We start from the raw sequence: 22,529 nt of genomic DNA, 5'->3' as shown, positions 1-22,529 counted from the left end.
CTGAGTGAATGTTCAGAGTGAACTTAAAGACAACCCACATCCAGCTTTCGACTTGCAGCCGACATCCTTTGAAAATTCGTTTGCTACTTGGGAAATTTGCCCTCATTCTTTAGCTGCAGTTGGAGGGCTGAAACAAAATCAGCCCAGAGGTCAGAAATGGTTCCCGGGGACTTTGGGACAGCCCCGCCCAGACTCTCCCACCTGAGTTACGGATCCCAGCAGTTCCTCCAGAGATACGTCTTGCACATTTTCCACTCGGACAAAATCGCTGAACTGGTCACTGAGCATCTCTCCAAAGTTACAGTCACAGCTGCTCCGGACATGGCTCGTGTATGTGAGTGCTCCCACGCTGCGGTGCACTGAGGACACTAGGGCCGCACGGACACCGAGTCCGCCCGAAGCCGTCCGAACCCAGAGGGACGGCGAAGTTCGACAGACTTACGGGACTTGGTAAAGACTTCAGCTGCTCTTTTCTATGAGAGAAAAAGCTTGGGGGGGGGGGGGGGGTTATTTGCTTCCGTTTGATTTCTAGTCGAGCGTCAGACTTGCGTGGCTGTAGAGACATGAGTGGACTGTCCACAGAGGAGCTGTCCCTCAATGGACCTGTGAAGGTAGGAAGGAGGTCACGAACTCACATTTTTCTAATATTGGTGTTTAACTTACCTGCTTTTGCTTATGGTTGTATCAGACATTCACCTTCAACGACATTTACTTAAAAAAAGTTTTTTATAAAAAGTGAAATATTTCTACTATTTTCTTGGTTTAATAAGTATTAGGAGAAACAGTGAAATATGTTTCACTCGAATTAATTTAGAAGAACAACTGCTTTTTAAAAAAAGTAGCCGAATACTCGTGATACAAAAATTTTCCTAACTTTAAAATGTTAAATGTGTTGCATCTTCGTTTTTTAAACACTGGTTGCTCTTAACAGGCCGACCAGCAGGGGGCGACCTTAACAGAATAAACTGTGATACTGTTGACCAATACATAGGGAGTTTAGTTTTAAATAACAAGGTAAGTTAGACTATTGTTGAAACAAACATTTTGATTGTTTGAAGGTACAGCTTGTGATATTGATTTTGGGACACGCGACTTGTTTAAAAAAAAAATTTAAAAAGCCGTTTACAATTACTATAAAGTGGAAATCCGTTTCTTTCAAATGTCCAGGTTTTGAGATGTTTCCTCACAGCTTCGCCTCTGAATTAAATCTGAATCCTTGTGTAACTTTGCGGCTAAAGCAACCAACCTGAATGAAGTGTCAGTCGTAGAAATTAGGAGTTTTTCTGACACTAAACGTTCCGGGTTATATTTTTGGATTTTCTGATTTTTATTTATTTATTTATTTAAAAGGTATAATTAATTTTCTGACAGATCACACTGAGTGATTACATAACATCCCGTGTAATTGTATTTTTTTTAGAAAAATCTGAAAAGTGTGGCACGCATTTGCATTCAGACTCCTCTGAGTGTAAATCTTTACAGAATCGTCTTTTGCTGCGTTTGAACTTTGCAGTAATTGTTGCATGTTGAACATTTTTTGACGTGACCCGGTCGGAGCTGCAACACTGAGCAGCTTCTCTGGCCTTCGTGAGCAAAACCACCCCCACAGCATGATGCTGCCACCACCATATCTCACATTGAGGATGTGTTCGGGGCGACGTGCGGTGCCAGTTTATCCTGCGCACACGCGACCTTCTGCATGTGAACCAGAGCGATTTCTTCCCATCGGTTGCCACGTTGCCGGGAATTTTTACGGACCCACGTTGCAGAATCATACACAGGACGCAAAAAAGAAAGGATTTATTTACAATAAATACTGAACGTGTACAGTGGTGATAAGTTCTGGTCTCACGGTTCTGCAGCATCTGGGGAAAAGAGAGGCTGTTAGCACCGTTCGGACTGGCGTAGACAGGTCCGAAACGATTACTCCGATTAATCGTGATTATTGAGATTAATCGTCAGCTAATTTAGTTGTCGATTAATTGTTAACTGGAGCACACAGACTCCAAAAGAAACCATCTGATGAAAGAAAAACATACAGAGAGCAATAATAAGGCCGAAACTGAGCAAAAAAGACATACATTTTGCATTTAAGACAAATAAACGTTTACCCAAAACTCTTCATGCGGCACCTGGTCAAAAAAACATGCGAAAACATGTGCTTAACATGCGAAAAATCGCATGTTAAGCACCTTTTCAGTTGTTAATAGTAGTTAGCATATTAATTTTATTGAATCAAACAGAAATCATGTAAAATAAATGCATAATTTCTGCCATTTAATGTAGGACAGTAAACCAGAGTTAGCCTCAAGTTACATTTAATCTGCAACCCTAACTACACATTTATAGTGTTTTTGGTGCTTTATGTAACAGTTATTCAGTTTTCCTTTATTGGATTAAACATGAAAAAAAACACAACTGTCAAGTGATTTGGAATACGGGTGTCTCCCAAAAAGTTATCACTTTGAGTTTTTTCCTTCCTTTTATGTTTTCTTGCTTACTGACTGTCCTCAGAGGGAGCAGTAAGAGGTTGAAACAGCTGTGGGTGGAATACCACAGAGGATCTGCAACTAGTCACTATGAATTTTAATGCTTTTGTTTTAATTTGACACATGCCCTCAGTTTTCTCCTGCTGTTTGGTTATAGAAACAGGACCAAAGCTAGGGGTCGGAAAAACAGCCCAGACTGGGCGAAGTGCGTGATTTCCCGCGGCCTGGAGGCTGATAGAAAGTTCATATTTCTATGTTTTCAATGTGGTCTAACAGGCACCAGTTGCAAACGAGTGAATGAATGAATTTTTGGACTGAAGCCACACAGCAGTCATTTCAAACCGTCTTTAACATTCACTACCAATCTTAAGGTTTTCTAGCTGCTGGATTGTGACCAGATTTTAAGCATCCACAGAACTGTTGTCCGTATCTGCTGACTCGGGTTCAAAATTCAAAAACAATGTACAGGAGCAAGAGGAGAACAAATGGAGACGGAAAACTACACAATAAGACACGTTTTATAACAGGTTTGTAATCTGTCAGAAGAGCCTATTTTCACATCTTGTTAGAATAAAAATGTTCTCTTTTCAACAAGACGCCACTCCTGAATTTTCTTCTCTTTTCTTTTTTACAAAATCTGCCAGTGAAACACTTCTCTAAGGAATAAAGGACAACAGAGATGTTACAAAAACTGGACATTTCTCCAGCGTCGTTTAAAAGATTTGACTAACAGGGAGGTTTCCAAGAGGCCAATCAACATCAGTTTGGTGTTGCTCATCTATTATGTCATCAATGCTCAGGCTAGTTAGGTTATTGGCCTAATTCTATTTATGACCCATATAGGAACTATGGTAGATTCAAGACATAAATCTTTACCAAAAAAAACAAAACAAACAAGTATAAAGATAACGTGGTTTTAAAAAGTAAATGCTTTTTCAGAAGACCTTCAATAGTCTAACAACATTACCTCTAATTCATCATGGTGGCAGTCGTTAAATGACCCCTGGAGTCGGAGCGTGACCTCCTGGGAGATTCTGCTCTATTCTGGAGAGATAGAAGTGATATAATGTTAGTTTGATGGACGGACGGACGGAGGGAGGAGAAAATGAGATGGACCAGGGCCAATGATCTGCAAGCACAGGAACTAAAGAAGAGGCAGAGAAATGATTTCATTGAGAGCTTGTTCTCTACCCAGACTGGGGGAAAAAAATGGGAGCATGCTACAGAGGATGAGAGGATGAGGAGCAGCCAGGTGTTTTAAACCCATTTAGGGGCATTATTATTATTATTATTAAAACATTTTGTCCCCCTCCAAAAAAAATGAGAGCCACATCCAAGACCCCGCACTAACGCAGGCTGAGGAGAAACTGGACGCGTTTCTACTCCTTAATGTTCCCAAACGGAGCGGAGCAGAGACCGGTACTGGCTCGCGGCCGATGCCCGGAGGAGAGCTGCTGCTGCGGCGGCGGCGGCGGCGGCGGCGGACCAGAGGGAAGGCGGCACCCGAGAGTCGCTGTTCACTACCGGGGATCTAGGCGAACCTCGCCGAGGCTGAGGCTGCGGGCATGGGCTGCGCTCCCAGCATCCACGTCTCTCAGAGCGGGGTGATCTACTGCCGGGACTCGGACGAGTCCAACTCCCCCCACCAGACCACCACCATCTCCCAGGGCACGGCGGCCGCCACGCTGCACGGGCTCTTCATCAAGACGGACGCGGCCGAGACCATCCCCTCGGTCATCACCTACCAGAGCCGCCACTCGCGCAACAACTCGCACCGGGAGCGAAGGGAGAACAGCGGGGGGCACGTCCGCATCGAGGCCGAGACCCAGACCAGCCTCGCCAGCCTTAAGGTACCGGTACCGGCATACCGAACGGCGGTCTGGTTTCTTTTCTTTTTTCTTTTTCTTTTTCGTACCGTAGACAACGCAGTCGCCGCGTCCGTGTCGTGAGTGTTAATAGAGACTCGGTGGAGGCCTTTGTGTTTTGGTTTCTCCACAGGAGGGCCCGATGCTGCGGGTGTTCTCCTGAATCTGACGAGCTCATTCATTGTATCTGTCGGTCTGCATCCATACAGTCAGCAGGGAGAGCTGCTGTGTAATAATGATGCTGAAGTTGTGTGACAGTAGCTGCTTTGCTAAAAGGTCTGAGACATCCATTCTGTCACGTTGCTCCAGCAGGTGGTTCGTGCACAAACACCTAGCCCCGATTTAAGTTCTGATGACAGTTTAACCCATAGAGGTTGGTTTATTTTACCCAAACAGCTATTTAAAATTGTATAGGAGCCACAAATAAAGTCGAAACCATGTGGAAATGGCCCTTTGTGCAGGGCCGGATTTATAAAATGTTGGTCTGTGGGCAGTTTGGACCACTTCTTTTGGTGCCCTACATCCCATGAATGGCAGTTACAATGGGTTGTTAAATAACAGTTGTGTGCTTGAATATTGTTTTATGATTCACACCATTGGTGAGTGATATGGGCTTAAAGTTTTATCATAATATTCTATAGTTCTATTGTGATAATAAAACTTTTTAAGGTAACATTAGTAGGTGACTTGTGAAGCAATCATAGCTCCACAAACACAAATACTGCTCTTGATAAAAAATTATAATGTGTTTCTTCTGGACTGCTTGTTTGACAAATTTACAAATTCTCTGTTAGGTCTCATTCTACTTTTCTTGTAATTAGCAAGCAAAAATAACTATTAACAGAAATGACAAAATATTAGTCAGAGTTGGCTCGATACATTTTACGGGATAAAAGTTGCGGCTTACAGACGTACAAAGTAAAATGAAGTCAGCTTGTTATAGGCATGTAGGCCCCCCAAAATCTGGAGTCCCACCCAACTTGCACCAGTTAGGCCTTAATGCTAAAGTGTAACCCGAGCTTCATGAATTGAGTCATTTAATGCTCGTCTCAGCTCTCCATTGTATCATTGAGCTGACATCAGACTGTTAGTGCTCCTATTCTGGAAGTCACTTTGCATCTAATTGCTGAAAGTTATTTCCTTTTGTCACTTTGCTAAATGTTTGGGTACAGAGGTTTTAAGCCCTGCAGACTTCCCTTTTAATGTAATTGAAGTCAACCCACTACATTCTTTCTTTGCGTTGTGCTTCTATCATTCTACGTTTTGCTTTTACATTTCACATATGTGTGAGCATCTTGCCTTTTGTGTAGAAATCTGTTTAAAGACGAATGCCTTGTGCTCAAACTGTTAAACGTGGAGACGTGAACTCAGTCTGGAAAGAAAAGTACTTTGGGAAAAGTGATGGAAGTGACACAGTAAGGTGCAGTTTGACCAGTTAAAAGGTGGCATGTTATGATCCTATAAAGAAAAAACAAACAAAAACAATTACTTCCTTCACTACATTAAATGTACAGGCAATAAAGGTTGCACAATTTCAATATTAGATTATTTCACTTCCATTTTAAGGGGGTGCAAATAAATAAAGAGGGTGATGTTTAGCACTTATTTGGTTCTTTTTTAATAGTCAAAGCTCTGCCTTTATATTTAAGGGAAGCTTTTATAATCCGTTAGGTTAAATTTACTTAAAGGCTACTTTTATATAAAAGTTCTCTAACCAGAAAAACAAACAGCTAACACAAAGTAACATGATAATGTCTGTATGCTGGTGTAAAAAGCCCTAAAATCCAACTGAGACTTGGCCGGTTTCCTTATCACATCCTGTGATAAAATTATATGTGTGCTTCACAGTGATCCCTCTCATGAGGAGGCATGTGAACATCTTGCTATTTATGATCAAACCCTAGAGGATATTGTTGTGTTTTGTTAAGAAGCGACGCAGCAGATGATCGAGTCATCAGACTCCCAGAGCACGTTAACCCATTCTGACCCAGCTGAGACCGGGAACATCTTCCGGGACGAAGCCATTCGAGCTACGCTTCAGCTAACAGCAACAAAAAAGAAAAAAAAACTGACAGTAAACGTTAAATAATAATAATAGTGATAATAAAACCCAGTTGCTATGAGTATTTTTGACGTCCCTGGTCAGCACCTGGCTGAACCATCTGCAGTTTTTGCGAACATTACAAGACGTCGAGTGGCTGACTGATGTGAAAAATACCCAGCATGACATTCCTCACATCCACTGCAGCTTTTACGTTTAAGGAATAAAAGTGTCTCATCCACTTGTCACAAAAAAAAACTTCAAGCGGTCACTGTTAAAGCTGTTAAAGAAGGAAATACACAGCATAAGGAACTGCAGTCAAGCTCAAATGTATTCATACCGCCGGCAGATATAGGTAGGGCTAAAACGATTCATCGGATTAATATTTTAATTGATTATTAAAATATTCGTCGACTAAATTAGTAGCCGATAAGTCGTTAACTACACAGACTCAAAAGGCAATTTTGCTGAAAAAACATCTTAGTCAGAGCAGTAACTGAGCCAATGCTGTTGAAAAAATATATACATTTTTCATTTCCGATTAAAAATAAGCAACTTCATGTTCAACCCAAAACGTGGTATATTTTTAGTTTTGTCAAGTTCAAATTCATTGGAAAAAAAAATCTCGTATTAAGCACCTTTTGCTAACTAATAACTCATATGTTAAAATGGGATTGATTGATTGATTTGATTTGTAATGCATTTATAATATTGTATAAAATAAGCTTAAATGAAAAATATGCAGAATGTGGCAATTCTTTAGCCGATTAATCGCTTAATTGCCAGAGAAATTGATTACTTAAGTCAGGCATGTCCAAAGTCCGGCCCGAGGGCCAATCACGGCCCGCAGTCAGATTTCATACGGCCCGCAGCTTCGGTCTTATAATGTATTATTTATGGCCCGCCTGCACCGTGAAACAGAATAAATAAATCATAAAACTTGAAACTATAATTCCTCCTTTCACCAAATGGTGGCAGCACCACTTTAATACTATCAGTCTGCCTCCGTGCAGCGAACCCCGCTCCACTCATTTCTGCCATGGCCACTGCAAAGAAAACAAGTTTACAGTGAGGGCCGCCGCTTTCAAGAGAGATGGGAATTATAATACTTCTTCACTGAAAATCAAGGCAATTGTGCTTGTCTAATTTGTAATGAGACGGTTGCCTTGTTTAAGGATTTCAACGTAAAGAGACATACTCAGCCATACTCTACCTATGGGTTATCATTTATATTTAGTGACAAAAATGTAACAGTAATGTGAAATCTCTGCATCTGTATTTGCTGACCTCCTTTTCAAGCGGATTTCTCCCTGCCATACTCTCCCTCCTTTAGCTCTGAACTTCTGGATTCAGTCCGCTCAGACTGACCTGTTGTCCGTAATTAAACGTTAGAGATCCAAACTTTCATCCTTATGGTAAAGATACACCGTGCTTGTTGTCCATAAATAGACATTTTACAGCCGCGATGACAGAACACTGACGGCATTGTGTTGCGGCTAGCTCTTCTCCGGACGCTTTCACTTGCCTGCGGCATGTACTTCACGACTTGGATAACTACAGTTGTCTCTCAGACATTCGAGGAAGAGCCACTTCCAATGTCCGCCGAGTGACACCACGTTTCCAACGACTGCCCACGGAGGATGCCGCGAAGTAAAGCTCATTCAGCAGAGACTGCTGATACGATTACAATCACAGGCATGATACAATTTTAGTGGCAAATTCTGTTTGTTCATTCGATCAAACAAAAGAGTGATCCACTGCTCTTCAGGAAGGCTCACCGTGGCTCTTAAATGTGTACTGTGCACCCGGTTTGACTGCACCACGCTGCTACTCTAAATGTTTCTTCAAATGTGATATAGTTTAGTGACGTTTGATACGTTGGAAGATTATTCTTATACCCCTAGTACTAAAAGATTCTCTGCAGTGGTTATACGTTGATTTTATATTATAAAGCTTCATAGTAAAAAAAAAAAAGCAATAGATATTAATCATATTAGTTGATAAAAGCCTAAAAATGATATAAATGCACTCAGAAAAGTGTTGAAAAGTTATTATTTTCCACATATTATTGTATGTGTCATTTTATTGCAATCTGCATATCGGCAATCGGCTACTAAGCCTATTCTGGGATCGATTGGCAGTGGGTCTATCGTCCACTAGGGGGCTTTCGCGCTCTGTCATCATTGCATTAAACTGCAGTATGAGAGAAATACTACAGTAAATCACTATTATTATTATTCTGTCTTCCCTCTTTTCAACGGTGTAACTGTATCACTTTGTCGCCAGCACTTTGATACTGTCGTCTTTAGCTGAAAAACTCAAACTAGTGCCTTTATTTCCAGTCACAAAACACGCATCGCTCTCCTCCCTGCCTTGGTTACGGTTTTGTCTCTGCGTGGTTTTATTACACTCCTCAAGATGCAAGTGGAAAGTAACAATATATCTGTTTACTAAGTAAAATGACCAACGTAGTGACGCGCAGTGATTTGGATGAGTAACTTTAATCTGGTTACTGGATTGGAAATAGAAAAACATCAGATATTGAAAACAGGGGTCAGATTAGAGCAGCACGTTACTAAGACCTTCCTTCTGGCTCCTGATTGGTTGTGTCTGACCAGAGGTGGTGAATTTCTGCAGATGCATTAGGAGCACTAAGAGGAAGTAGAACAGTTTGAGTTTTTTAGAGATTGTCTGTCAGGACTTGATGGCAGGCGGACTTGTACAATGATAAAATAGGGAAAAGACAGTTTGGAATGTAATAATTGTTGTGATGGTTTCACACTTTATGCCAATGAGATTGCTAGTCTGTTGCATAGTCTTCCTGTGGCAGATGCTCACACTGAGCACTTATTTAAATACCGAAGATGCTAACGGTCGCAGTGAGTGTTTGGGTTGTGAGGAAAAAGCGATTTATCATGGTATAGCATCATTTTCTCATATAATCCTGTAATACCTGTTTCTCCTTGCTGATGTCTCTCTCCAGTGATATTTGGGCGAGAAGCATTTAAAGGCTTTTAATACATTTATAGATCAAGATGTTTTTTTTTATTGCCCAGTCAGTGTGTGTGTGTGTGTGCGTGCATGTGGAGTGTGTTGGTTTGTCAGCTGTTCCTTTGCTCTCACCCAGTTTCATCGCCAAGAGACGATCAATGATGCCATTTATTATTAAAACCATCTGCCTCACCCTGCAGGATCTTGATCATCCGCCACGGTGTTGATCACACTCCTGTGCAAGTGTGTAGGCGCGCACATATGTGTTTGTGTATGTTTGCATGTACAACTGATCTGTTTACCCCTCTGGTGAGTGCAGAGGGGGTGCGAACGGTCACATGTAGAAGAGCCGAAGCTGGTTTAGACACAACACCATGGGGGCTTTGTGGAGAGTCGCTGACTTACAATACACAGATCAGAGTATTACTGGCAACTTCTCACCATAATAATTGTGCAAAAGTTCAAGATCAGTGGGGCTGTAGTAGCAATACATTCAGCTCACTCGATGAGACGATACCAGGTCAGTCTTTGTGCACATTACAAATGTGCACAAATGTTTATCGATATTCCCTAATGTCAGAAAAAGACAATTTTGTAAGTGAGGTGTTTCCATTAAATAAGAAACACAATTAAAATCACACATAAAGGAGTTTGGTCACATGATATGTCGTTAAAAACCATGCCTCCTACCACTTCCTGTTGTCTTCTTTGTCATTTCCACCAGTAGTAACATCCGATTGTTGGTCACATTTGATGTGGAAAAAACGTTTTCTTTGCATTTTTGCAAAATACACCAATTTCAATACGGCTGAAAATACCGTATCCAAGCACCAAACTTTTTGTTGAAAAATGTTAAGTATTTTTTCTTATTTTTCCTCAAAATTAACAAGTTTCCATTAAGTGGACTTATCTTCGTAATTCCAATTTGCGCAGTTATGTGGTCAATGGAAACACAGCTGTAGTGGAAAGACTTTCACTCCGTTTTTTTGTTTTCATAAATAGAGTAAAAGTTTCACCGGCCACAATCCGATTTTGAAGAATCTATAGTCAGTAGCTGCGCTTCCATTACAAATGTACACCAACAGCACAATTTCGCAATTGCAGTGTTTGCATTAAATAAGAAATGCAATTAAAATCACATGTAAACAAGCTTATTCACGTGATAAGTCATGGCGGCGATGACAACTTGAATGGACAAGTTGTTAAATGGACCAGATTTCCTGCAAGCTATTATGAGAGGTTTGTTGAAGGAAACCCAAAATGCTTAAGCATTTTAATACAGTTTAAAAGACAAGTACTAATGAAATGTATGTGAACTCCAGAATTTGAATGGAGGAAAAAACAAAACTCTTAATAAAAAATATCTTCTGGCATTTAGCCAATAGGAATATTTTGGTAATTCTGCTTAACCCAAACAGGAAAAGTTTGCCCTAATTTAGTCAGACAGTGAAAAAAAAAATTGTTATGCATATTTTTTTTAGAAGTGTACATCAAACAGTAATATGCGTGACATTCTCTGCTGTTTTTGTTGTTTCAAATTAAATTATTTTTTTTTCTTTAAAAAAATCCCATATTGACTTGATCAGAATGTATTTTTTTGTGTGTGTGGGGAAAAGAAAAAAGAGTTTTTGGGAACTTTTGGCTGATATCTCTCCACACACAGTTATGCAGTGTTTGGTTGTAATTAGGCCTGTCACAGTTGTTACATAATCGCCGGCCGCAATTATTGGCGCTGACCGCAATCATTTCGTATAATGGTCATAATCATGTATACTTACATGTATGTACCAGCTGGATGAAACTAACATGTCACTGTTCTGTCACAATTTCCACATTATTTCCCCCTGACTCGGGCTTTTCTCCAGCCCTTTCAATGACATCATGCTGCTGCGCCCATTCGTTTTTTGTTTTTTCCTGCTCTGGTTCGATGGCACCTGATTGGAGAGTTGGAGCCTTTGTCTGTCCGTCACTGTCGTTTAACCCCCCTGATCATTTTGATCAGCATCAATTAGCGACAGTCCCGGGCTGATTGAGATACGCGTGGAGGACGTGCACACCGTGAACCAAAGGGTGTCAAGATTTCCCAAACCTGTTTCATTTCTCCAGAGTAAATGCAAACCATCTTGAGCTTTAATAACAGCAGTGTATTCCTGGTTCTGTCCAAGCCCGGTAGAACAGCTTCATTCAAACCATTCTAGAACCGGCTGTGCTCTGTTCCCAGAGGAAAAGATTATTGAACGTCTTGACCTATTTGGACTTCATGAAAATACCCCATCAGATACTGTTAAGCAAAGCTCAGATCCTCAAGTCTTTGTATGTAGGAAAGTATGAAGTTGTGGTTTATATACAGTACACACATTGTGAGTATTGATTTACTCATAGCTTTTTGCTAAAGATGAAAACCTTTGTGCAACAGTTTGTTTATGCTGTAAAAAAAATCTAGCTATTTATTATTTATTTTTCATCTAATTTTGTTTGTACGGGCAGTGTCATAATCACTAGCCAGAAATACAGTGTAGCTGATCAAAAACGTTACACCAACATATTAACAGTTCCGAACAAAATGGTGGAAAACTACCTTAAACCAGAAATAAATACAATTACTTGTTGACTAGTAACTGTGTTTTGTGTCAAATGATCCATGGATTGGAGTTGGGGAAAAGACGTGCAGTGACTGTAGGGCTGTTGTAAGCTAGGGATGCACCGATCCACTTTGTTCCACTTCCAATACCAATATCTGAGGTTTAAAATCGTCCGATACGGATCGGATACAGAAAGACGGACTGAATTGATTTGAAATGTTTCTTCTTTTTTTTTACCACACACATAAATGTCCTGAATTACAAATTTAGTTGATAAATGCACCAATACAGCACACTTAAATACAACAGGAGCTTCTCAAGGTTGGTACCTGTAAAAAAACATTTTTTGTAAAATGTAGGTAGGGTTGGGACTTCGACATATTAATTAATTACTTAGATTTGAATGCTTTTAATTAAGAAATTGATTTGCCTTTTTGTTTGTTTGGGGGGGTTTTTTACATACAAAAGTCCAAATATGGAACCTTTGTCTTTGAGTTTCTGGTACGCCCGTAAATCTGACGCACAAGCGACATCCACAAAAAAATGTGATGGATGATAAATCTACTTCACTTGGTCCACTGAGGATTTTAAAAAATATCTTTAGCTGGTTTTGCTTCATCATTAATGTCTGGAGAAGTTTTTGTTATGGTTCCATGAAATTTAATTTCATTGTTTTCACACTCCACTTAGCACAAAGCAACTAAACAAAAGGACTTTATTCCTGGTCATTCCTCGTAGTATGATCGTATTATTTAGTAGTGTACGTCAAAGTGAGAAAGCTGTTAACGTTTTCTCACATGACAAAGGAAAGCTGTGTCAGAGCATCAGATGATAAGTGAGAGCATGTCGCTGGTTTCATGGAATCGCTGCAGATAAGACTGAAATGTGTAGCAGTGTACAGACCGAGGCCAAGCTCAAGTCTATCCAGACTATTAAAGGCCATGTGATCTGCCGATAAGATGAAGCCTCGTTGCAAGGATTGTGATCCAAATTACACCAAATCCAGTCTGAACAATAAAGAACTCTTCTGCTAAAAGTCCGGCCAGTGACAAGATAATCCTAGATGGGCCCCCGTCTGTGGTATCCTGTAACTAGGAGAGAATGGCTTAATATTTACCAGTTAAGGACATGACTAATCTTCTCTTTGTGTTTGGAATCTTAGTTTTTAACATATTTCTTTGCAACTTCACATGCTTTTTTCCAGTTCCAATTTTTTTTTTCAAATTGTAGATTTGTTTTTTTTAGTTTCACATTTTTTTCAGTTTCAAACTTTTTTTTTGTTTTTCAAAATCATTTTGTTGTTTAAATAAAGGATATTATAGTATTCATTTATAGGTGATGAAGTGGGATTAACTTGTATGACACATATAAAATGAGTTTTGAAACTATTGAACTATCGAAAAACCATCGATAGTTTGAAATTGATAACATTTCAGGACTCAGATTGATTAGATTTGAGCTACAAATATCAATGGCCGAATCTTCCTTTAGAGGTTTTACAGTAGTGTCTTTATTTCACTCGTGACCCGAAGACACAAACACAATGTGAAGGCGTGTAGGTGAGGATGCGTCTGGTTGTAATTTGATGTTTTCAGGGCCCATTTCCATGGCAACGATGATGTCCAGTTTGCACAAATTTGCTTTTTAGAGGGCACTTAAAGAAATGCTTATTTAATGTTGTCAATTTAATTGCCAGGAAAATGAACTGAAATAGAGTTAAACATCAACGAAACCAAAAGCAATTCTTTTTATCATTTTTATTTTTCTACCTAATGATTTGCGTCACTATAAAAATCAATTAACAAGTGTTTCCCCCTCTTCTTTAACGTTTATTATTTTTTTCACCATGTCTTCTGTAACCTTTTTCAGACATGTAAAATTAAATTAACCTATTGTTAACCTTATTGCTCTACTTTTTCCTTAAAACATCCTGTTTCCTCCCTCTTTCCCCACTGTCTGAATCCGTATGAAGTGTAACCCTAACCCCTAACCCTAACTCCGTCAGTCTTCTTAAGACTCCTGCATCACATCGGTGTGGTCACTACATCTACTTTTGCATTTGCACCAGACTTCAGTAAAATTCTCTCCAACCAAACGACATCGGCTTTCACAATTCTAATTTGTAGCATTGTTTACATCTGGATTTAACATGCCAGACTTCTTCTGGCACAGAATTATCGTGCATGTCTCACATCAATGACATAAACGTTGTGCAAAATGCGACATGAACGTTCTGACAGCAAGCACTTTAAAAATAATCGGATATTTAGGGTGCGGCAGTGGCGTAGAGGTAAAGCGCTTGAGCCACATACGGATGCCTCTGTCCTCTATGCGGCTGTCATGGGTTCGATTCCCGACCCAGTGACTTTTGCTGAATGTCTTCCCCCTCTCTCGTAACCCACTTTCCTGTCTGACAAGTCTCAAACGCGACAAGAGCCAGAAGCAACCTTTGAAAAGAAAACAAATATAAATTGGATATGTATCCAACTTAGTACCACAAATCAAACTTTTTTGAGGGTGAAAAGATCAAAATTGGGCCGTTAGGACTGCCGTGAAAAAGTGGGATATAAGTTGCATTTCCCTCCTATGTGAACATAGCGTAAGACATTGAGGATTAGGTAGTTCTTCATCCAAAAGAGAGTCCGACATCAGTTGTACCTTGTGGCAAGGTCACATATAGCACTGATCACAAATGTTGTCAAACTAAAAAATTTAGAACAGCGCACAGCGGCTATTTTAATTTAACAAGAGCGGTAACCCTGTGAAGTGCAGGAGCAGTACAAGCAAAACAAACCAATGAACTTGGCAAAGTATGCCCAGATAACATAGCCAGTAAAAAAATGTACCTTTCAACCAGCGCTGCTTTCTGTCCTCTCAATTTGAGTCCTCGGCATTTCAACTATTGTTAAAGTTGCACCACACTGTGCTTCTGTATCGAAGAGTATTGCAACAAATCTCCCAGGACGTTCTTATCTTCCAACATCACACACTCTTATCTTCCAACATCACACACTCTTATCTTCCAACATCACACACACTTATCTTCCAACATCACACACACTAAATGGCAACGTCAGGCAACAGTGGCGTCATTTGCAATCAGTGCCATTATAGATCAAGAGATGTGGTCAAGCATGGCAAAGTTGTTTTCTACAGTATGTACAATATTTATTTCTACATCAGCAATAATCCTTTCCAATTTTGGTATCTACTGTAAAGCAGCGATGACTCTGCTCAAACTAAGACACTTGAGATTCTCAAAGTGTTGGTCGTTTGACGGTGATGTTAGAAATTTGTAGTGGGTACTTGAGATTTCATGTGGGCAAAAACACATCCCTTGTAGGCCTAATTACTGATGACGGATAGCGGCGTCATGGTGGACGGTTGAGTCACCGCCTCCTACCTTCTTTACACCATTTGTATGACAGTTAAATAGTTTATGCCAAACTCCACCACCTTACACCCTGACCTTCTTATCCCTAAAGAGTGTTTGCTTCGCCCCAGAGACAGAACGTGTCCCCTCGGGCCTTTGTGGCGTATGAGCGCATCTTCTGTCTAAGACCCCTGCTTAAGAGACAGCCAGCTCACAAACAAGTGGATTTACAGAAGCTAATACCAAATCATGACACACGGAGCTCCTGCTGTGTCAGCTACAGCACTTCATGACAGAACGCACCTCTTATTCCCTCTGAGCGCGACGCTAACCGTGTCTGTGCACGCATATGCTTGGAAAGATGCACATGCAGCTGAGTTGTGCATTCACATCTGAGTGACGCATGTGGTTTAGAAGAAGTGCGTGAAGAGAAAACACACACGCGCGCGCACACACACACACGTACCTGCAGCACGGTGTGTGAGATGATCCCTCAGTGGGATTAAGCCGGTAAACCCGGCGGGTTCAGTCTGTGGCTAGGCAGCTAATACCCTCTAAAAGAGGTTTGCAGCGAACGACTGCTGACCGCTCTAGCTCCGTGAAAAATACCCATGACTGCAGCCTGGGCGAGTTTAACCTCAAAAGCTGCAGCTACAGATTCAGACGGAATATTAGGAGGGGAGAGTTTAACTCAGCTCGTCTCCTTTCTGACAGCATTTGTTGCTGCGTGGACTTAAAACCGAAAGCAAGCAGAGAAGAAGATTAGAAGCGGTAACAGACAGGTTGAGCAAGACAAAAGCAATATGCCAGTATGCTTCTTGACATCAGTGGTAAAATGGTGAGAGATGCTCGCACTGTTTTTAGTTGTTTGTGTGTGTGTTCTCTGTTGATAATCATTTCTGTTCCTTCTGCAGGTTTCTGCCACAGAAGAATGTGTGGGACCTATGAGGCTGACTAAGGAGCCAATTCAAGTAAGAGCGTGTAGCAGCATCTGCAAACACTAACTTTTTAATAGTTTGGATCCATGTTTGAGCTCCACAGATTCAAGGCTCAGTCAAAAAAAAAAAAAAAGAAAAGCAGACCACTTTTTCTACGTCTTGAACATGTTTGTGTTTTGCCATGTGAAAGGAAAATTATAAATATGTTGTTTAATTATTGATTTGGTATGTCTTCATAATTACTGCGTATATTTTTATATATATTTATATATTATATTTATATATATATTATATATTTTTTAATATAAACCCTTTTCTTTTTTTTTACAAAAAAGGTCAAATTCAGTTAGACTGAATGGAAAGCATCGGTGAATCTTTGTTTTCAAATCTTGCCTCAGAATCTATATTATTTAGGCTTATACTTTTATTTTTTGTATTTAAAATATCTTCTAGTTCCAGTGCAAAGTGTTCTTTACTCAATTTAAGTGTGTTGATCTTTGAGAGTGAACTTGTATTATTATGCCATTTTCAATACATTACTTAATTATCAATGTTGTTTATCACAATGGTTTCCAGGACAGCTTATCGTCCAGTAAAATTTGTTATCGTCCAGTAAAATGTGTCACACTGTGTACATGATCATGTACACAGTGTAATTTTCTCTTCAGTTCAGTGTCGGTACAGAGACTGCCCACTTGTGCACTAAGTTGGGTTTAGCTAAGGTCCTTCTGTTAATGTAATATGGGAGAAAAGACCTAGGTAATAAAATTATGCAAAAGCCTTTAAATACTTGACTCTTAATTCATCCGTAAATAGTAACTAAGTTCAACTCAGAGAGGAAAACAACCGAATCAAATCAGTCTGTTGGGATAACTGATGGTGGCTTTACAGCCTTAAAGGGGCAGCATTATGCGTTTTCCAGCCTCAGAGTCTCATTTTATAGTACAAGTAGCAAGTAACTATGTTACCTTCAACTGTTATAAAAAACGCTATATATGTGAAATATGACTTAAAAGAAATGTTACTTTAATATTTATTGTATTGAAATCGGGCCTCTGTCTCTTTAAAAACTCCTGCTCTTTCTGAAACTCCACCTCCAGGAAGTCATCACAACATGGCTCCTCTATTAACTCTTTAACAACGTTTTTACCAGCGTTTCACTGAGAAGTGGCCTCTATAATGAGCTCAGTAGATGCGCCGTTCCACTAGATGTTTGCTAATTGAAGCTGGCTAGTCTGAAGGAGCCGTGTGGGAAGTTCTCTGCTCTGTAAGACATGCATGAAAGAATCAAAGCAACACTCCAGGCATGCTTTGATCGTGGAATAACACCATAACATGATGCAAAGCTAAAATAAAAATTGACATAACATAATACTGCCCCTTTAAAATCTGACTGGAAAGACGGATGGGAAAAAATTCATATGAAACGAAGTAAGATAAAGATGTTTTGTCCCCGAGTTTGTCCTTAAAAGATATATTTTTTTATTAGTCGCACCAATAAAAGCTGGATTTAGTTCTCGCACATAAAAATAAAATAACACCAAATTTGTGATCCGTCCCTTGTGACCCGCTGTTGCTTTTTTGTTGCGAAACATGTCCTGAGCTGACTCTCATTACCGTGGTCGAGTTGGCCTCTTTGGACGGCCTTTTCCGCGCCTCCATCTCCTCTCTCTTCATCAAGAACGCAAGGCACCGGGTTCTGAGTCGGGGATTGTCTGCGCTCATCCTCTGGTTACGGATTAGGACGTATGGCGGGGAGATTTATCCTTATGTAACAGGGGGGGAGGGAGGACAGGAGGGAAGTAAAAGCTTGTGGAGGTTACCCAGATGGTCGGGATGTGAGCGCCACAAAGCATTCCTCTGTTCTGGCGGTTCGGCCTGCAGTTCGGGAATGAGCCGCTTTATTAGGCGCTCGTTTATTGCCTTGATTCGATTTGCTTGCTCCAGGGGTTTCTGAGTTCAGGCCTGGCACGCCGCTCTTGTCCGTCCATCAATCTTACAGAGCAGACAAGACACATTTGTGCAGGTGGAGGGAGCTTTATAAAAAAAAAAGATTTTAGAGCCCTTTTCTTACGGTCTATAAAACCCTAAACTGCTCCCCTAAAATATGCCCTCTTCCATGTTTGCAGCTGTACCTCCAAACTCTCTTCTGTGTCCATGACCTAACCCCTCTTTGTCCTCACCGCTCCCCTCTACAGGAACATAGAGATGAAAAGAAAGATTTAAAAAAAAAAAAAAAAAAAAAAGCTCTGCAGGGGAGAGCAATATATTGAGAGTTTTTCCTTGACATTTACTGTTGCAGCCTCTCAGGCCTGGACAGTTTCAAAATCTCTGTATACTTCCTTCATCTAGTAATGGACTTCAGATACAGGCGAGTTAAAGGAAAGCAGCTCTTATGCGATCATATTTCTCAAACGTCCATTTGCGGTGTACCTGCAGCATGCTGTAAAACGTGGAGTTTCAATCATTCTGTCACTTAAAACTTTTATGAACTCATGCTAGCTGTTGCAGAACATGCAGTGCCTTATGCAGTATTGACGGCCCTGTAAGTCTTTCATATTTTGTCCAGTCAGAGCCTCAATCTTTGATGTATTTTATTGGGGTTTTGTTATTATTAAACAACACGAGGCGTTTTACTCTGACACCTTTCAGCTAACGTCTGTTGCTATGGTTAGGGTTAAGTCTTGATTTAGGGTGGCTGAATACACGTGCAAGCAATTCGGGCTTCTGTTTGTTAGAAAAATCTTTACCCTGAAGACCATTTCTCTATTTCCTGTCATGTCGCTGGAGCTCGCGGCTGTAATGTGACAAAATGCAGACAGATTAAGGTGATGAGAAGTTTTACGAGACACGTTAAGGTCCTTCTGCAAGTGAAGGTTCTAGAAAATGTTGATCAAGTATGTACGAAGTTCAAGTGAAACCGTGCAGACAAAACATTTGTGACTGTGTCGTTGATAAGCTTTAGTCATTTCTACCTATCAAAATAGAAAAGTGCGATTTTTTGTCCCTTTTCATTCTAAGAATGACTGTCAGCTTGATAACATTTATTACAATAGCATTTTATAATAAGTAATAAGTCTTTATTGGCTTGTGGCTCCTCTTTTAAACTACCATACCAGATGAAAGTAAAATTCAAATGTGCTACAACCGCTTATGTTGGTCCTTTGTGTTTTTAAGGCCTCTCCACTCTCCTCAGGAAAACAAAGTGTATCATAAGCTTTTACAGTAACACCAGCCAGACACCACCACTCACATTCTGATCAGGTTTATAAGACTGACATGACTCAAGTGGACAGCAGTTTTATTACGGCATAAAAGCTGGAGTGACCAATAATTAGAAACACTCTCTCACTCAGATGTATTTTTAACACGGCAAATTGACCCGGTGAACTCTGGAAACGTGAGGCAGCCAACAGCGGCCGTCGAGGATTAGCCGCCGGGCTAGCGTGAATGCTAACTGTGCGAGCAGGGAGGTCAGTAAGGGGCGGCTGGTGCAGCTTGATTTGCGTGGTATTTAAAATGTAGATTAAATATCGAGAGATGTGTGGAGAGAGAGAGCTATAGAGAGGTACAAATATAGATACACATATGGAGAGATGTTGATATAGAAGGATAAAGATAAAGAGAGTTACATGCAGATGGTGGTGCAGAGAAGTTGTTTGTCTAAATACGCCGGCGCGCATCAGACCAACAGCGCCTCCTATCAGCCCTCTACTGGTAACATTCCCGGGTGGAAGGTGTGCGCTCCGGTGTCCGTGGGGTCCCCTGTGTGTGGAATTTCACATGCTAGCATCATGGTTACACAAGCCTGCACGGGATCAAAGACTGTAGACCTTTCACAGGCACTCACAAGTAAGAGTCCACCTTCTCCCTCCGACCGCTGCTTCAGTTTCTAGCCTCTTGTGCCAGCGCCGCTCGTTTTTTTTCCTCATTCAGTGTTTTTTTTGTTTTATCTGTTTCCACCTGTAAAGGCACTACGCGACACAATACTCCTGTTTTACATTTTTATTAACAGCACAAGATTTGTGGAAAGTCATGACTTTAGACATCCTCTGCTTCTTTTACGCTCTCCCTCATCGTCTGCCCTCTCTCTCTCTCTGAGTGCTGACCCTTGTTATGCCCAGAAATGCATGCCTGCCGAGAATTGCATCCCCTGTCGCGGGAGCGCGCATCGCTCTAAACTCTCGCATTTTAATGAGGAAACGGACTGAAATATGACCGAAGACGAAACTTTTAAAGATATTCGTAACAATATCACGTTTCTTAAACATGTCAGCCTTAAAACGGTGGGTTTTATATCGCAGATTAATTGAAATAAATACGGTTTTTACACATTTATTGAGACAAATGAGTCGAACGTTTTTCAGTCCGTGTCTGAAGAAAATGCTCTCCGCATTTGGTTTGAAATTTCCCGATTTTTCTTTTAACATCATATTAGCTTAAAGTATTACAAAACAGAGGCCCATTATGTAGAACATTTTATATCATGCTTAACTGTCTAGCATATTAATGTAGAGGGGATGCATTTTAATGACTGAGCCTGCCAATATTTGTATCCCCTGTCTATTGTTGATATGAAACGTATAGCAGTTGCACAGAGAATAAGTGTCATTACGTAGAAAAGGTGAAGTCCCTCTTAACTCTTCATTTCTTCAAGTTAGCAGAGGGATGCATTTTCTGGCATAGCAAATTATTACCTTGCCAATACATGTAGGCCTTATATATTTTCCACAAATATAATTCTACTGATACAAAATGTATACCAGCAGTTCATAAAACAAGTGTGATTGTATAGAAAAAGTAATTTCACTCTTGACTCTTTATTTCTCCATGTAAGCAGGGGATGCATGTACAGCAAAGCCTATTATTAGCCTGCCAAAATATGCATGGCCTCTCCATGTTCTTCAAATATTATCCTATCGATATAAAACCCATACCAGTAATTCATAGAACATCTCTGATTATGTAGAAAAGGTGAAATCCCTCTTTAATTCTTTATTTCTCCATGTTACCAGGGGAAGCATTTTTTTGGCAATATGGATGTTGAGCCTGCCAAAATATGCATGCCCTACCTATTTTCCTCAAATTTTATCCTATTGCTATGAAATTCATACCAGAAGTTCATACAACTACTCTGATTATGTAGAAAAAGTTATTTCACTCTAAACTCTTTATTTATCCAAGTTACCAGGGGATGCATTTTTTGGCAATATGGATGTCGAGCCTGCCAAAATATGCATGCCCTACCTATTTTCCTCAAATTTTATCCTATTGCTATGAAATTCATACCAGCAGTTCATACAACTACTCTGATTATGTAGAAAAAGTTATTTCACTCTAAACTCTTTATTTATCCAAGTTACCAGGGGATGCATTTTTTGGCAATATGGATGTCGAGCCTGCCAAAATATGCATGCCCTACCTATTTTCCTCAAATTTTATCCTATTGCTATGAAATTCATACCAGCTGTTCATACAACTACTCTGATTATGTAGAAAAAGTTATTTCACTCTAAACTCTTTATTTATCCAAGTTACCAGGGGATGCATTTTTTGGCAATATGGATGTCGAGCCTGCCAAAATATGCATGCCCTACCTATTTTCCTCAAATTTTATCCTATTGCTATGAAATTCATACCAGCAGTTCATACAACTACTCTGATTATGTAGAAAAAGTTATTTCACTCTAAATTCTTTATTTATCCAAGTTAGCAGGGGATGCATTTTGTGGCAATATGGATGTCGAGCCTGCCAAAATATGCATGCCCTACCTATTTTCCTCAAATTTTATCCTATTGCTATGAAATTCATACCAGAAGTTCATACAACTACTCTGATTATGTAGAAAAAGTTATTTCACTCTAAACTCTTTATTTATCCAAGTTACCAGGGGATGCATTTTTTGGCAATATGGATGTCGAGCCTGCCAAAATATGCATGCCCTACCTATTTTCCTCAAATTTTATCCTATTGCTATGAAATTCATACCAGCAGTTCATACAACTACTCTGATTATGTAGAAAAAGTTATTTCACTCTAAACTCTTTATTTATCCAAGTTACCAGGGGATGCATTTTTTGGCAATATGGATGTCGAGCCTGCCAAAATATGCATGCCCTACCTATTTTCCTCAAATTTTATCCTATTGCTATGAAATTCATACCAGCTGTTCATACAACTACTCTGATTATGTAGAAAAAGTTATTTCACTCTAAACTCTTTATTTATCCAAGTTACCAGGGGATGCAT

General features: G+C 40.1%; 1 protein-coding gene and 1 long non-coding RNA gene across 6 annotated transcripts in view; one reads left to right on the top strand and one right to left on the bottom strand.

Annotated features, from left to right (window-relative positions):
* The first annotated feature begins 359 nt into the window (after positions 1-359).
* pde8b (phosphodiesterase 8B) overlaps positions 360-22,529 on the top strand; it is a 54,748-nt gene continuing 32,578 nt past the window's right edge. For 3 of the 5 annotated variants that reach the window (XR_003596475.1, XM_028024987.1, XM_028024985.1), the window contains exons 1-2: positions 3,528-4,339; positions 16,256-16,312. Coding sequence is in view for 4 of the 5 variants with exons in the window: in XM_028024987.1 (XP_027880788.1) it covers positions 4,055-4,339; positions 16,256-16,312 (342 nt within the window). In the remaining variant the exon portion in view is untranslated. Of the gene's footprint in view, positions 612-3,527; positions 4,340-16,032; positions 16,180-16,255; positions 16,313-22,529 lie in introns of those variants that run through there. The other 2 variants (XM_028024988.1, XM_028024989.1) reach the window with 2 other exon arrangements.
* Positions 1,786-4,688, bottom strand: LOC114149277 (uncharacterized). Its single transcript, XR_003596477.1, has 2 exons — positions 4,405-4,688; positions 1,786-3,533 (listed from the first exon to the last, which is right to left on the bottom strand). It is a non-coding gene; the product is annotated as an uncharacterized LOC114149277 (long non-coding RNA).

The sequence above is a fragment of the Xiphophorus couchianus genome, chromosome 8 (assembly GCF_001444195.1).
Source record: "Xiphophorus couchianus chromosome 8, X_couchianus-1.0, whole genome shotgun sequence".
Classification (NCBI taxonomy): Eukaryota; Metazoa; Chordata; class Actinopteri; order Cyprinodontiformes; family Poeciliidae; genus Xiphophorus; species Xiphophorus couchianus.
The sequence above is the reverse complement of the archived record's forward strand: the minus strand, read 5'-3'. Positions and strand labels throughout refer to the sequence as shown.